Source organism: Ipomoea nil, unplaced genomic scaffold, assembly GCF_001879475.1.
Source record: "Ipomoea nil cultivar Tokyo-kokei standard unplaced genomic scaffold, Asagao_1.1 scaffold0276, whole genome shotgun sequence".
Taxonomy (NCBI): Eukaryota; Viridiplantae; Streptophyta; class Magnoliopsida; order Solanales; family Convolvulaceae; genus Ipomoea; species Ipomoea nil.
In genome coordinates, this window is record NW_017616704.1 from 4,188,276 (window position 1) to 4,201,934 (window position 13,659).

General features: G+C 40.9%; 1 protein-coding gene across 1 annotated transcript; it reads left to right on the forward strand.

Annotated features, from left to right (window-relative positions):
* Positions 1-2,612: 2,612 nt before the first annotated feature.
* LOC109155941 lies at positions 2,613-6,647 on the forward strand. Its single transcript, XM_019303666.1, has 2 exons — positions 2,613-5,436; positions 5,497-6,647. Exons 1-2 carry the CDS (start codon positions 2,613-2,615, stop codon positions 6,645-6,647), a joined length of 3,975 nt encoding a protein of 1,324 aa, XP_019159211.1.
* The last annotated feature ends 7,012 nt before the right edge of the window (positions 6,648-13,659 follow it).

The window sequence follows — 13,659 nt, forward strand, 5'->3', positions numbered from 1 at the left end:
GTAAGAATTGAACACCCAACGGTCACAGAAAACAGTATAGGTTCGTGCAGGCCCGGTCACAGAAAACAGTGTGCCGGCGCACACGAGCTCCCTTTTCAATCTCTTCTAGTTGGAATTTGATTTGCACCCCCCCCCCCCCCCGCCACGCGAGAGAGCCTCTATGCTATACAATTCTACAAGCTTCAAAAGAGCTCTTATATATAAGGGGGGAAAATCCTCATTCCAAACCAATGTGGGACAAAGCTCACTTTTTCCCTTCATTTTTCCAACTCAATGGGTCTACTTTGAGAATCAATATCTCATTCACCCATTATCCGTTTTGAGCGTACAATATATCGATCTCTTCGTCTCACTACGAAGAATCCGAATCCACTTTGGCCCGACCCAAATTGGAAGTGGACCCCACTGATAATTATACCACAAAATAGCCACTTAACATGCTATTTTATGCCATTTTAAGCTATTTCTTCCAACAGGGCTAACGTAGATCCAATTCGGATATGGAATCCGGCCTACTTCATACCATAACTGTCTAAGCTAACAAAGGAAGCTACTTAAAATAAATAAGGAAGTCTTCGTGAAATCTGCCTGTAACTGCCTCTAGATTAGGGATGGGAATTCAACCCGTCCCCGACGGGGAAAACCGATCCCTGCCCCGACGAGGGCGGGTTCGGGGATTTATTTCGGGGAACGGGGGCGGGGATAGGGGGAATTTCCCAATCCCCGCCAGGGACGGGGACGGGGATGGCATTCCTCACCCGGTCCCTGTCCCCGATCCCCGATCCCCGCCTCATCCCCGAATCCCCGTTTTTTTATATAATATATAATATGTATTATATTAATAATAAAATTTTAAAAGTAAAATACTATTATATTTAGCATGTTGTTACTAGTATTCTACATCATATTTGGTTGTTTTTCCAACTGTTTAAACTGCCCTATTTTTTTACTGTTAAAACTATCCAACTTAAATAGTGAATTACCCCATTTTTTTTCCATTGCAATATGTCTAACTGTTTTATATTTTGCATGCTGTTAATATCATATTGTAACATAATAATATATTGATAAAATTATATAATGAGGTTTGTTGATTAATTTTATATTTGATTAATTAAATTATTCTGGATTTGGACTTTGTTTAAGGATTCGCTTAAAAATATGAATTTTTGATAAAATATTAGTATATTTTTTTCATAGGTATAAATCAAAAAATGGGACGAGGATTTCCCGTCCCCGAAAAATCCGCGCGAGGACGGGGATGGAGAATAATTCTCCATCCCCGCCGGGGAACGGGGCGGGGATGGGGAATGGTTTTATGTATAGGGTTTCTCTCTAGGGTTTTTCTAGAGTTCTCTCTACATCTCTACTAGGGTTTCCTAGGGTTTCGACTATTTTGCTAGGGTTCCGACTGCAATCAACGTTGTTTTCACCGGCGAAACATCTTGCGTTAGCAGCGTGACGTTGCTGTTGAAGGAGGCCGTGATGGAGAACCAGCCGAACGCCGCTGTAGAGGAAGAGCTGGTGGAGGGCTACGCGGGAATATCCTTGATTGACGAAGAAGAGGTTCTGGTTCCGGCGGGAGGGGCAGCGACGCCAGACGGTGGGGGGGAACGCCGGACATGGGTTCTAGTAGGGAGGTTTTTGACTCGCAAATTGGTCAAACTTGAGTTCATGCGTGAAGTCTTGGCATCCGTGTGGCAGCCGGTGTGTGGTGTGCAGGTCTCGGAATTACACCCAAATCTGTTCATGTTTGTTTTCTACCATCAAACGGATTTGCAACGGGTAATTGATGAGGGACCATGGGCGTTTGATAATCATACATTAGTATGTAAACCGGTAGAAGATGGGGTGTTGCCGATTGATGTGGAACTGGATAGTGTTGACATGTGGGTCCAAGTCTATGGTCTCCCGATGGGCTACACGTCTATGGTCATTCAGGAACAAGTGGGTAATACTCTGGGTCGGTTTGTGAAGGGGGGTGAGAGATTTGATGACCGGCCGTGGAAAGCGTTTTACAGGATACGTGTTAGTATTCCGGTGGCAAAACCGCTGCGTCGAAGGATGAAGTTTGCAAAGCGGGATAAGACGTGGTGCTGGGTGAGTTTTAAGTATGAGAGATTACATACTTTTTGCTTCTTCTGCGGTTTATTAGGCCATTCCTACAAATTCTGTTTACAAGCAAGGAATTCTACTCTTACTGTGGATCAATATCCGTATGGGGTGGAGATGAAGGCAGGGTTACCACGAGGGCCAAGACCCGTGGGTGGTTCTTGGTTGATACCCGTGGGGGGGAAGAGGGAGGAGGTGGTAGGGGAGGGGAGAGGGCGGGGTACATCGGGAAGGGAGGGTGCGGTGGTGGAAGGAGGGTGTCCGGTAGGGCAGCCGGTAGATGGGGAGGGTGTGACATGCGGGCCTAAGCGGCGTAGGGAGGAGACGAGGGGTGGTGAGGGAGGAGGGGAAAGGGTTGGAGAGGATGTGGTAATGACAGACATCTCAAAAAACTTGTTCATGGCGGGTTCTAGTTCCCAGACCCGCCCGTCCCAATGAGTACCTTGAGCTGGAACTGACGTGGCTTGGGTGATCCACGAACAGTTCGGGAAATGTTGGATATGGCATCCAGAAAGAAGCCCGATTTTATTTTTTTAATGGAAACAAAAGTTGCTAGAGATCATGCTGAGCGGTTACGTGTGAAGTTAGGGTTCCAGGGGTTGTTCTATGTGGATAATAGGGGACGGAGTGGCGAGTTGGCTCTGTTCTGGAAAACGAATGATACAGTGCGTCTATTAAGTTACTCTCGTAACTATGTGGATGTAGAAGTCCAGGTGGATGGTTTGGCACCCTGGAGGATGACGGGCTTTTATGGTTTCCCAGATCGTGGTGATAGGGAGGAGTCTTGGAATCTTTTGAGACGCTTGAGGTCCCGTTCTATGTTGCCTTGGGTTGTCTTGGGGGATTTTAATGACTTACTATTTCAGTATGAGAAAAGGGGGCGATGCAGGCATCCGGAATCTTTGTTGAGGGGTTTCGGTGAAGCATTAGAGGACTGTGGATTGATACAGTTACCCATGATTGGCTATCAGTTCACATGGGAAAAGGGGGAGGGGACGGAGGATTGGGTGGAGGAGAAATTGGATAGAGTGGTGGCGACTGACGAGTGGCGGGAGGTGGTGGAAGGGGCCCGGGTGTATAATGTTCTGACCAGGAGATCGGATCACTCTGCTCTGTTTCTTGACATTCGGCCAGGGGAGGGAATTCGAGTTGGGTCGCGCCAATTTCGCTTTGAGATGGCCTGGCTGTTGGATGAGGGGTGTAGGGGGGTGGTGGAGGAGGCGTGGGGGCGGGGGGTGGAAGGTTTACAGGCCCGGATTGAGAGATGTGGTATCAAGTTGCAGAGATGGGGTGGTGATCGCTTCCATAAATTTGGGAAACGGATTGCTAATCTCAAGAAACAGCAATTGAATTGTCGTGGTCGTGTGAGCCCCGAGGCGTTAGCCGAGTTCCGCCGTTTGGAGTCTGAGCTAGTAAGATTGGAAAAGCAAGAGGATGTATTCTGGAGGCAGAGGGCGAAGCAACATTGGCTTTGTGGGGCGGATGCAAACACTCGCTTCTATCACAGGTATGCTTCTGCCCGAAAACGAAAGAATACTATTTTACGCCTTAAAGATGAGTCGGGGGGTTGGGTAGATGGTGAACCAATGAAAGCAGTTGTGATGGACTACTTTAATAATATTTTTGCTGCTAACCCCGATGTGTGTAATGGAACGGACTTTTTTGCCTCTATCCCAATTCGGGTTACTCACACACATAATGAATGGCTGAATCGGCCGTTTGACCCGGGAGAAGTGAAAAATGCGTTATTTGCTATGTTCCCAGACAAAGCTCCAGGACCGGATGGAATGAATCCGGGATTTTACCAGAAGTTTTGGGATATAGTTGGTCCAGATGTGACTAGTTGTGTGCTGCAGTGTCTGAATACAGGGTCTTTACCAGTTGGGCTTAATGAATCGAATATTGTGCTTATCCCGAAAACACAGTCCCCTGAGATGGTTACGGATCTACGCCCGATTGCCTTGAGTAATGTTGTTTACAAGGTTATTGCAAAGGTAATTGCTAATCGTATGAAACCCCTGTTGGGCGATATTATTTCTGTATCGCAGAGTGCTTTTATTCCTGGCAGGTTGATTACTGATAATATCTTGATAGCAGCTGAGGTGGGACATTTCCTTAACAGGAAACAGTTGGGTAAAGTGGGGTGGGGAGCATTGAAGCTGGATATGGCGAAAGCCTATGATAAGATGGAGTGGGCATTCTTGAAAAATATGATGTTGGCGTTAGGCTTCCAGGCTGGATGGGTAAATTTTATCATGGAATGTGTCACTACTGTTTCGTATAATATTATGATCAATGGTGTGTCAGGAGGACAATTAATCCCATCTCGCGGACTCCGGCAGAGAGATCCTCTGTCCCCGTACTTGTTTCTTATCTGTGCAGAGGGGTTATCATTATTATTGCAGCAGGCCCAGGACAGAGGAGAGGTTCATGGCTTAAGGGTCGCGAGGGGTGCACCACCTCTTTCACATCTTTTGTTTGCAGATGACAGCCTTCTGTTCTTTAAGGCAAATATCGGAGATGCACAGGCGGTTAAACGGTGTCTTACTAATTATGAGAAGCTCTCTGGTCAGACTATTAATTTTAATAAGTCAAATATATGTTTTAGTAAGAATACCCAGCAGGTGGAAAGAATTTCGGTGGCGGCAGTTTTTGGGGTTCATCAGGCACATAACTTTGGAAAATATTTGGGGTTGCCGGCTTTTGTGGGGAGGAATAAGCGGTCAGTGTTTGCTTATGTGGAGGATAAAGTAAGGCAGAGAATAGGCTCCTGGAATAAGAAACTTTTGTCGCGGACGGGTAAAGAAATTTTACTCAAAGCAGTGGCGCAGGCAATGCCAACGTTTACTATGAGTGTATTTTTGTTGCCTGACTCATTATGTAAGAATCTGGAGCGAGTTATGAATAGATTTTGGTGGCGCAATGGAAGGGATGGAGGGGGAATACATTGGCTAGCCTGGGACAAATTGAGTGTACCAAAGAAATATGGGGGCCTGGGTTTTAAGGACTTGAGAGCTTTTAATGTGGCTATGCTGGGTAAGCAGGGCTGGAGATTTTTGACAGACCCCAATTCTTTGGTCGCAAGAGTTTTTAAGGCAAGATATTACCCGAACACAGATTTTTTGAATGCCTCAGTTGGAAATAACCCAAGTTTTCCATGGAGAAGTATAATGGCCGCCCAGGAACTCATTAACCGAAATGTTAGACGAAGAGTTGGAAATGGGGACTCAACGTTAGTTTGGGGGGACCCGTGGTTGATGCGTGAATCTGAGCCAAGAATCGTATCAGAAAAGCCCCCTCACCTTGGGGAGGTTAAAGTTTCAGGTTTAATTGATCCGGCAACAGTTACCTAGGACATACCTTTGCTCAATGAGCTTTTTTCAGAGGTGGAGGTGAAGCAGATTTTGGCTATTCCAATTAGCCCAGCCTATGATGATATGTGGTATTGGCATGGGAACCCTAAAGGGGTCTATACGGTAAAAGCTGCTTATCGAAATTTAATGGGAACCATAGACGCACCCCCAAATGGGTTCACATCTTGGAATAAAATTTGGAACCTCAAAGTACCCCCGAAGTGGAAAGTTTTCTTGTGGAGAGCTGTGAGAGGAGTATTACCCACCACCATGAACCTATATAATAGGAGGGTAGATGTCCCTTTAGCATGCCCTTTGTGTGCTCTAAACTCTGAAAATGTTTTACACTCTTTGGTACAATGTGAATTTTCTAAAAGTGTGTGGAATATTTCGGGATTTGTTGTGCAGAGTACGGTGGATGGTGACTTTGGTGTGTGGCTTGAATTATTGCTCCAAAATATTGATGCGAAACAGTTTACTTACATGGTGGCTATTATGTACAATATTTGGATGCAACGGAATACGGCGGTGTGGGAGCATAAGGTGGGTAGACCACGGCTTGTATATGAACGGGCAATGGCTACATTGGCGGCTTGGAGCACGGCCACGAATCGAGGGGAGAGGCAGCATCAACCTTCCGCTGCTACTGCCAACACAGGGCAGCCCGTGTCACGGCAGTCCGCTGCCGACGCTGCGCAGGCCGCTGCCGACGCTATGCAGCCCGGGTCGCGGCTCCGTTGCTTCTTTGACGCAACCTATTCGGCCACAACACAGCAAGGGGCGTATGGTGTTTTACTCCAGGATGCGAATGGAAATTTTTTGGCAGCCAAAAATGGCCCCTTACTACTTTGTCAGGGACTGTTTATGGCGGAGGCGTATGCATGTAAGGAGGCACTGTCTTGGCTTAGAGATCGTGGAGTCACGGAGGTGGAGTTACGGTCAGATTGTTCGAATTTATGTCACACACTTGGCAATTCAGCGACGGAGGATCGCACTTATGATGGTTTAGCTGTTTCAGCATGTCGAGATTTGATGTCTATTTTAATTTTCTGCTCTATTATTTATATTCCTCGATCGTTAAATATTTTAGCTCATACGTTAGCTCAGTCAGCCTCTGCGCAGGCAAACTCGATGTTATGGGAGGATAACCCTCCCTCGTTTATTTCGGCTTTGATTGATTAATATATACAGCAGTTTACTTTCAAAAAAAAAAAAAAAAAAAAAAAAAAAAAAAAAAACCTTTTTTAATTAGGGAATAGAGTTTTTAATTGAAGGGGTAATCAAATCTCATAGTTGTGTTGTAAAAAGTTGTCAACCAAACACTAACTATGATTTTGATACTCATTCCTAGTGTGTAAACCCATGAACCGAACACACCCTAAGATTTTAATATAGAGTAATAATATTAGGCATTGATTTTTGCACATCGCGCATAGAAAATACTAGTATAACTATAAATTTGAATAATTTATTCTTGTATATATGCACCATGTTGTATGCAAAAAAAAACAAAAAAAAAAAAACAAAAACAAAAAAAAAAAAAAACAAAAACAAAAACAAAAACAAAAACAAAAACAAAAACAAAAACATATAAAACTTTCTTTTTATTTTTATTTTTAATATAATTTTTAAATATATAAATTTTATATAATACTACTAAACTAAATATCGCAAAAAATTAAATTGCACAAAAAGGAGTACATAATATCTAATACTATCTAAATATAAATACTAAAAAATTTCACTAGTGAAAATATTAAAATCTTTATAGGTTGTGACTAGAAGTGATCACATGCCAATTTAAGATTGAACCAAATAAAAGCCGGTGCATAAGTTAAGCATTTTGCCACCTCTAGTTGTGACCTAATGTAGTCAATTCAAATAAAATTATGTGATTTGACATAAAGTTTGTTATAAAATAGTTGAAAAAATAGCATTGCTGGATTTGAAAAATCACAGAAATCAGAGAAAAAAGTTGGTAATAGTACTTTTGAAGCAAGTGAGGAAATTTATGAGTGAATGGGAGGAGAGGATGTGGAATTGGGGTGTTGGACAATAAAGTAGAGAAAAAGGGGAGAGGCAGTCCGGAATCAGAGTCATTGTCTACTAGACAACCATTATCAAAGCTATCACTACACAACAAAAATTTTCGGGACTGTACTTTAACTTGTTACACATCATTTTCAGCTAACTTTTCCTTCTTTCACACTCAAAAGCGAAGTCCTATTTGCCTCCAAAATGTAGAATCACTACTTTTTTTATTAGGGCTTGAACTCATAATCTCTTACTTGGAAGAGTCACTTCGTGTCACTAGATCACAAAATCATTGTCTAATTCAGTGACTTTTTAAATAAGAGAATCAATGCCTGATATCCAAATACAAGTGGCTATCAAGACTCGGTCACATTTAATCTACCACATAAATATTAACTGAGCCACCTATGTGAACAACTTTTTTCCAATTTACTCCCCCTTAGGTCTTGGCTTTCTCCGGCCTACTCCCTTTAGTCCCTTTGAATTTTGGATGTTTTTATCGTTCACACATCTCAATTCCACATCAACAAACAATCAACTCATGAATGGGAGAACCATCTTTTTCTTCCCCTCCAAGTCTTTCCTTTTATAGTTTTATGCATCATTAATGTATATATGACTAAAATTGTGGTGTAGGATTCACGTTAACATTACAATTCACTTTAACAATTTGAAAGTGTTAAAATACAAGAAAGAATTATTTACACGAATTTTTTATGTAAGTATTTTTCACTTTTGATTTTCGATTATTATACATCTTTTAAATTTGGTCTTCGACCAGTGGTGGATCGGTGCCACAATGGGGACAGTGGGATCAGCTGCCCCCACTCACCTCTTCCCACTAATATATATTCATATGTAAAGATAACCAAGTATTTAGCAACTCAGTTGGTTAAACTTTGGTTATAATATATGAAATGGTATGGGTTTAAATCCCACCTATAACACTTTTTTTTTTGTGAAGTCTATAACACTTTAGTATATTTTAGTTCTACCCACCTTTTTTGTGAATCATTTAGTTAATGTAGTCCACAATATTTTACTATAAATATTTTTATAACATTTCAAAGTGTTTTAAAATTTCACCTTACCCAAGTACAGTTTTGGCTTCATTCCTAACTATCATATAGTCTATCATAAATATTTTATTATAATTTATTAATGTATTTGAACCGTATATATTATAGGTGTTTGATATTTTGGCATTAATAATTCTAAAATCATTTTAAGTACGCCCCCACTCATGTAATTTTCTGGATCCGCCACTGTCTTTGACTATATGTAATTGTGTGTTTTACGTCCATGTTACTCAAACTCAAATAATAGAAATATCTTATCCTTTCAAATAACTAACATGACAATGATGTGCGAGATTTTAACTTAGGGTCCGTTTGGAAAGCAGGAAAATGACTTCTGGAAAATGTTTTTTGGAAAATGAGTCATTTTCCGGAAAACATTTTCCTTTCCAGTGTTTGGTTGCATTATGGAAAACTGTTTTTCTGTGTTTGGTTCATTTTCTGGAAAATGAGTAGAATTGTATAATTAAACATTTTAATTATTTTATTTAGAATATTACAACATGTATAATAATATATAATAATATAATATTAATTTTAAATATAATAAAAAATAGCTAAGTTTTTCAAAAAAAAAAAAACTAATAATATATCAAAAATATTAAGGTGGTGGTGGTTGTGGTGTAGTGGTAGTGGTGTTATTCGTTATATAATAATAATAATAATAATAATAATAATAATAATAATAATAATAATAATAATAATAATAATAATAATTGGTGGTGGTATGACGGTGGTGGTGTGGTGGCGGTGGTATGGTGGTGGTAGCGACGGTGGTGGTTGCGGTGGTATGGTCGTGGAGGTGGGGGCGGCGGCGGTGTGATGGTGGTGGCGGTGGTTGCGGTGGTATGGTGGTGGCAGTGGCGACGGTGGTTGCGGTAGTATGCTGGTGGTGGCGGCGACGGCGGTAGTGGTGTTTGTGTGCTGGTGGTGGTAATATGACGGTGGTGGCAGTGGTCGTGTGGTTGCGGTGGTGGTGGCGGCGACGGTGGTTGCGGTGGTATGATGGTGGTGGTGGCGACGGTGGTTGCGGTGGTATGGTGGTGGTGGTGGTGGCGGCGGCGGTGGCGGTGTGGTGGCGGTGGTGTGGTGGTGGTGGCGGTGGCGGTGGTATGGTGGTAGTGGTGGCGGCGATGGTGGTTGTGGTGGTATGGTGGTGGTGGCGGTGGTAGCGGCGACAGTGGTTGTAGTGGTATGGTGGTGGTGGTGGTGGTGGCGGCGACGGTGGTTGCGGTAGTATGGTGGCGGTGGTTGCGGTGGTATGGTGGTGGCGGTGGTATGGTGGTAGTGGTGGCGGCGACGGTGGTTGCGGTGGTATGGTGGTGGTGGTGGCGACGGCGATGGTGTGAAGGTGGTGGTGTGGTGGTGGTGTGGTGGCGGTGGTATGTGGTGGTGGTGGTGGTGGTATGGTGGTGGTGGTGGTGGTGGTAGTGGTTGCGGTGTTGGTGGTGGTTGTGGTGGTGGTGTGATGGTGGCGGGGGTATAGTGGCGGTGGCGGCGGCAATAGTGGTGGTGATGGTGGTATGGTGTTGATGATGTTGGTGGTGGTGTGATGTTGGTGTAAAAGTTGGAAAATGACTTCCCCCCAAAAAAAGGGGAAGTCATTTTCCTCCAAAACAAGCCTATTTTCCAAAGTCAACGGAAAATGATTTTCGTTGACTTGATTTTCCAGGCACATCCAAACACTGGAAACTTGGAAAATGATTTCCAGAACTCATTTTCCAGGTTTCCAAACACACCCTTAGTTGATCAGAAGGATAAAATGTAACATGAATTTGATAGTCAATAACTAAAAATGATAAAGTTACAATATAATTGTTAGAGAAATAAAAGTGAAAATAACTCGTTAAATTTTAGTGCATATCTTGCTCCGCAAATTATGCCATGGAATCGTGTTCACCGAGAATGGTGAACACAAGGCAAAACGACGTCGTTTTTAAGCAAAAAAAAAAATATTTCGCGAATGTGGAGTTAACGGCGCGCGTTTGATCAAATTATGAATTTTCTGTTTTGAGATTATGAATTTTATGAAAATTCATAATCCCATAACAGAAAATTCATAATCCCATAACAGAAAATTCATAATCCCATAACAGAAAATTCATAATCTCACAACTGAAAATTCATAATCTCATAACAGAAAATTCATAATCTTATTAACAGAAAATTCATAATCTCATGGTTCCAAAGTGAATGTGTAGGCATGGTTCCAAAGTGAATGTGCAGGCATGGATTCATAATTTATGAATGTCCGTGATTTCGGACGGGAATATGTAGGCATGGTTCCAAAGTGAATGTGCAGGCATGAATTCATAATTTATGAATGTCCGAAATTATGAATGTAATGAAAATTCATAATCGCATAACAGAAAATTCATAATCTCATAACTGAAAATTCATAATCTCATAACAGAAAATTCATAATCTTATAACAGAAAATTCATAATCTCATGGTTCCAAAGTGAATGTGTAGGCATGGTTCCAAAGTGAATGTGCAGGCATGGATTCATAATTTATGAATGTCTGTGATTTCGGACGGGAATGTGTAGGCATGGTTCCAAAGTGAATGTGCAGGCATGAATTCATAATTTATGAATGTCCGAAATCTTTGTTCACCTCAAATTAAAGTGAAACCGCAAAAATGTGAAAATAAAGAAAAAAAGTCACGCAATTAATTAAGAAAAAAAAATAAAAAAAAATAAAAAAAATAACGGTGTACTAACACCGTTGGAACCGTGTTCACCATGAATGGTGAACACGGTTCCATGGCATAACGTCCCATCTTGCTCTCAGTAAGGCTTGAATTGAAATAAAATGGTCTTTTTTTTGCCATTAAAAAGGGTAATTGGTGAATTACATGCAATATGTACAATATGAATTAGACAGTTAACTTATTTATGATGTAACTCTGTAAACTTATTAATTGCACTATGACTTGATCGATAAATCGGAGATGTAAATATAAATCAAACGTCCAAATACATGCATCACCGGGGCATACCCCTGTTTACACCAAAAAATAAAAGCCAAATCTAAAATAAATGTGTCTAAAAGAGAAACAAAACACAAGTGAGCCCTTACGGCAAAATAAAGTTTGCTGTGCATCACATGATTAAATCATGTGCACCAAAGCCCTTCAAATGCAGAACAAATCATGTGGATTCGAACCCCGGCCAAGCATGCCCTTGCGCGCCCACTCTGCCACTGCACCACACTGCACTGTATGCTCAATCTCTCAAAAATAATATATGTTAAGTGAAGCAGCCAAGCGTCCACAATAGATAGGGAGAACTCAAGAAAATCCTCCTCCATGAGTGAGAGTCGACCCAACGCCCTGAGGCTTCAAGTGTTACTCTCTTCCCGACCAACCAAGAAGTCCACGTTGATAAATCCATACAAAATAAACTAGTTGAATTCTGATGCCAAGAATCGGGTTAACCCGCATCTAAGTTGGTCGACCCGATCCAGAACATGCATGAATCATGCATCACGTACAGCTATCCTCTATCATCAGCAAAGCGCGTTGTGTAAAAGAAAATCAGGAAAAAAATCAATCAAAAGCAAGAATCACCTAATAATCCGGTAGATACCAAAGATAGCCATCCTTCCTTCCACGGATCAGAGACGGTCAACCAGCCAACTCACCGGAGCTCCGGCGTTCCCGATTGACTCGCCGGCAAATGGAGAAATACGGCCACCCAGAATCCACCGGAAAGAGAACCAACAAAAAAACATTACGACATACACCCAACACATCCCGGCAACACAGTCCGCCGGAAAACTTGAACAATCCAGACCCAAACCTCAATCTTCGCCAGCGGCCTTTTTCTTGTTCTTCTTCTTTTTCTTTTTCTGCTTACCAGTGCTAGGAGGTTCCGGGTTTCTGATTCCAAGACTAGATAATAGTTGTTAGCTCATGATATTAGTTAATTTGATTATTGATTGCATTAATTAATTGTATATGTAAATATACTTGATAAAATCATTTATAATTTAGATAGAGGACAAATTGCGATCAACAAATAAAAGATAATGAAGTAATGAGTCAAAATTAAAAGAGTAAAATTAAATGTGACAATGTTACAATATATAATCGAAGACTAAAAATTAATTTTTTTTCTCTTATAATTTATAAGTAATTATTCAATTCAATCCCGTTTAATGATAGAACAGTTTGTATCAAACACTACTAAAATTAATTTTTCAAAGAACTTATCATGAATTACTATGGTAAAGCTCCAAAAAATATAATTTTCAAGCACGCCAAAATCATAGATTAAGACCGATGGGTCCGATTCACATGAGGATCCATCCTTAGGTGATTACGTGAGGCTAATTTTGTGCGTTTATTTTTTTATTTGGATGGTCCAAATTTGATTTCCTAACATAGATTGATATGTTTTGTTAAAGTGAGGTTAGTAGTGTATTTTTATATTTTTTTTAAAGTGTGAATCATGGGTAATCCATGACCAAATTGGTTTCCCATTTTCTTAAATCATCACTGTTGCGATTTGGAGTCGCGATTTCTTCATCATTGATCGAGTGTTCGCCCATGCAAAGTGTTCAGTATATTTTATTTTTTTCGCTTGTGCTTTTGAGTATAATATTGCATATATTTAGATGCTGGTATATATGGAAAAATGTTTGGGTAGTACGATTGTGCATTCGTATGTGCTGGTTGTGCAACCTGTCGTTATATCGTGGACCGCGATGCATAATCGATTATGCACCGCGCATCAAAACGGCGTCATTTCTTTAAGTAAAGAAACGACGCGATGTTAGTGTTAACGGAGTGACACTACAGTGTATCTAAACCGACACTGACTCACGTATTATTTTTATATTATCAAATGAAACTGCAGTTATATCAAAATGATACTGTAGTTGTGGTGAAATGAAACTTCAGTATATATAAAATGAAACCGAATAACATTTCACATATTTGAGTGTATATTGTACAATGAAGCTGTAATTATATCGAAATGATCATGTAGTTGTGTTTTAATGAAACTATAGTATATATAAAATAAAATTAAATAACATTTTCACATATTTGAGTGTATAAATATTGAATGAAACTGTAG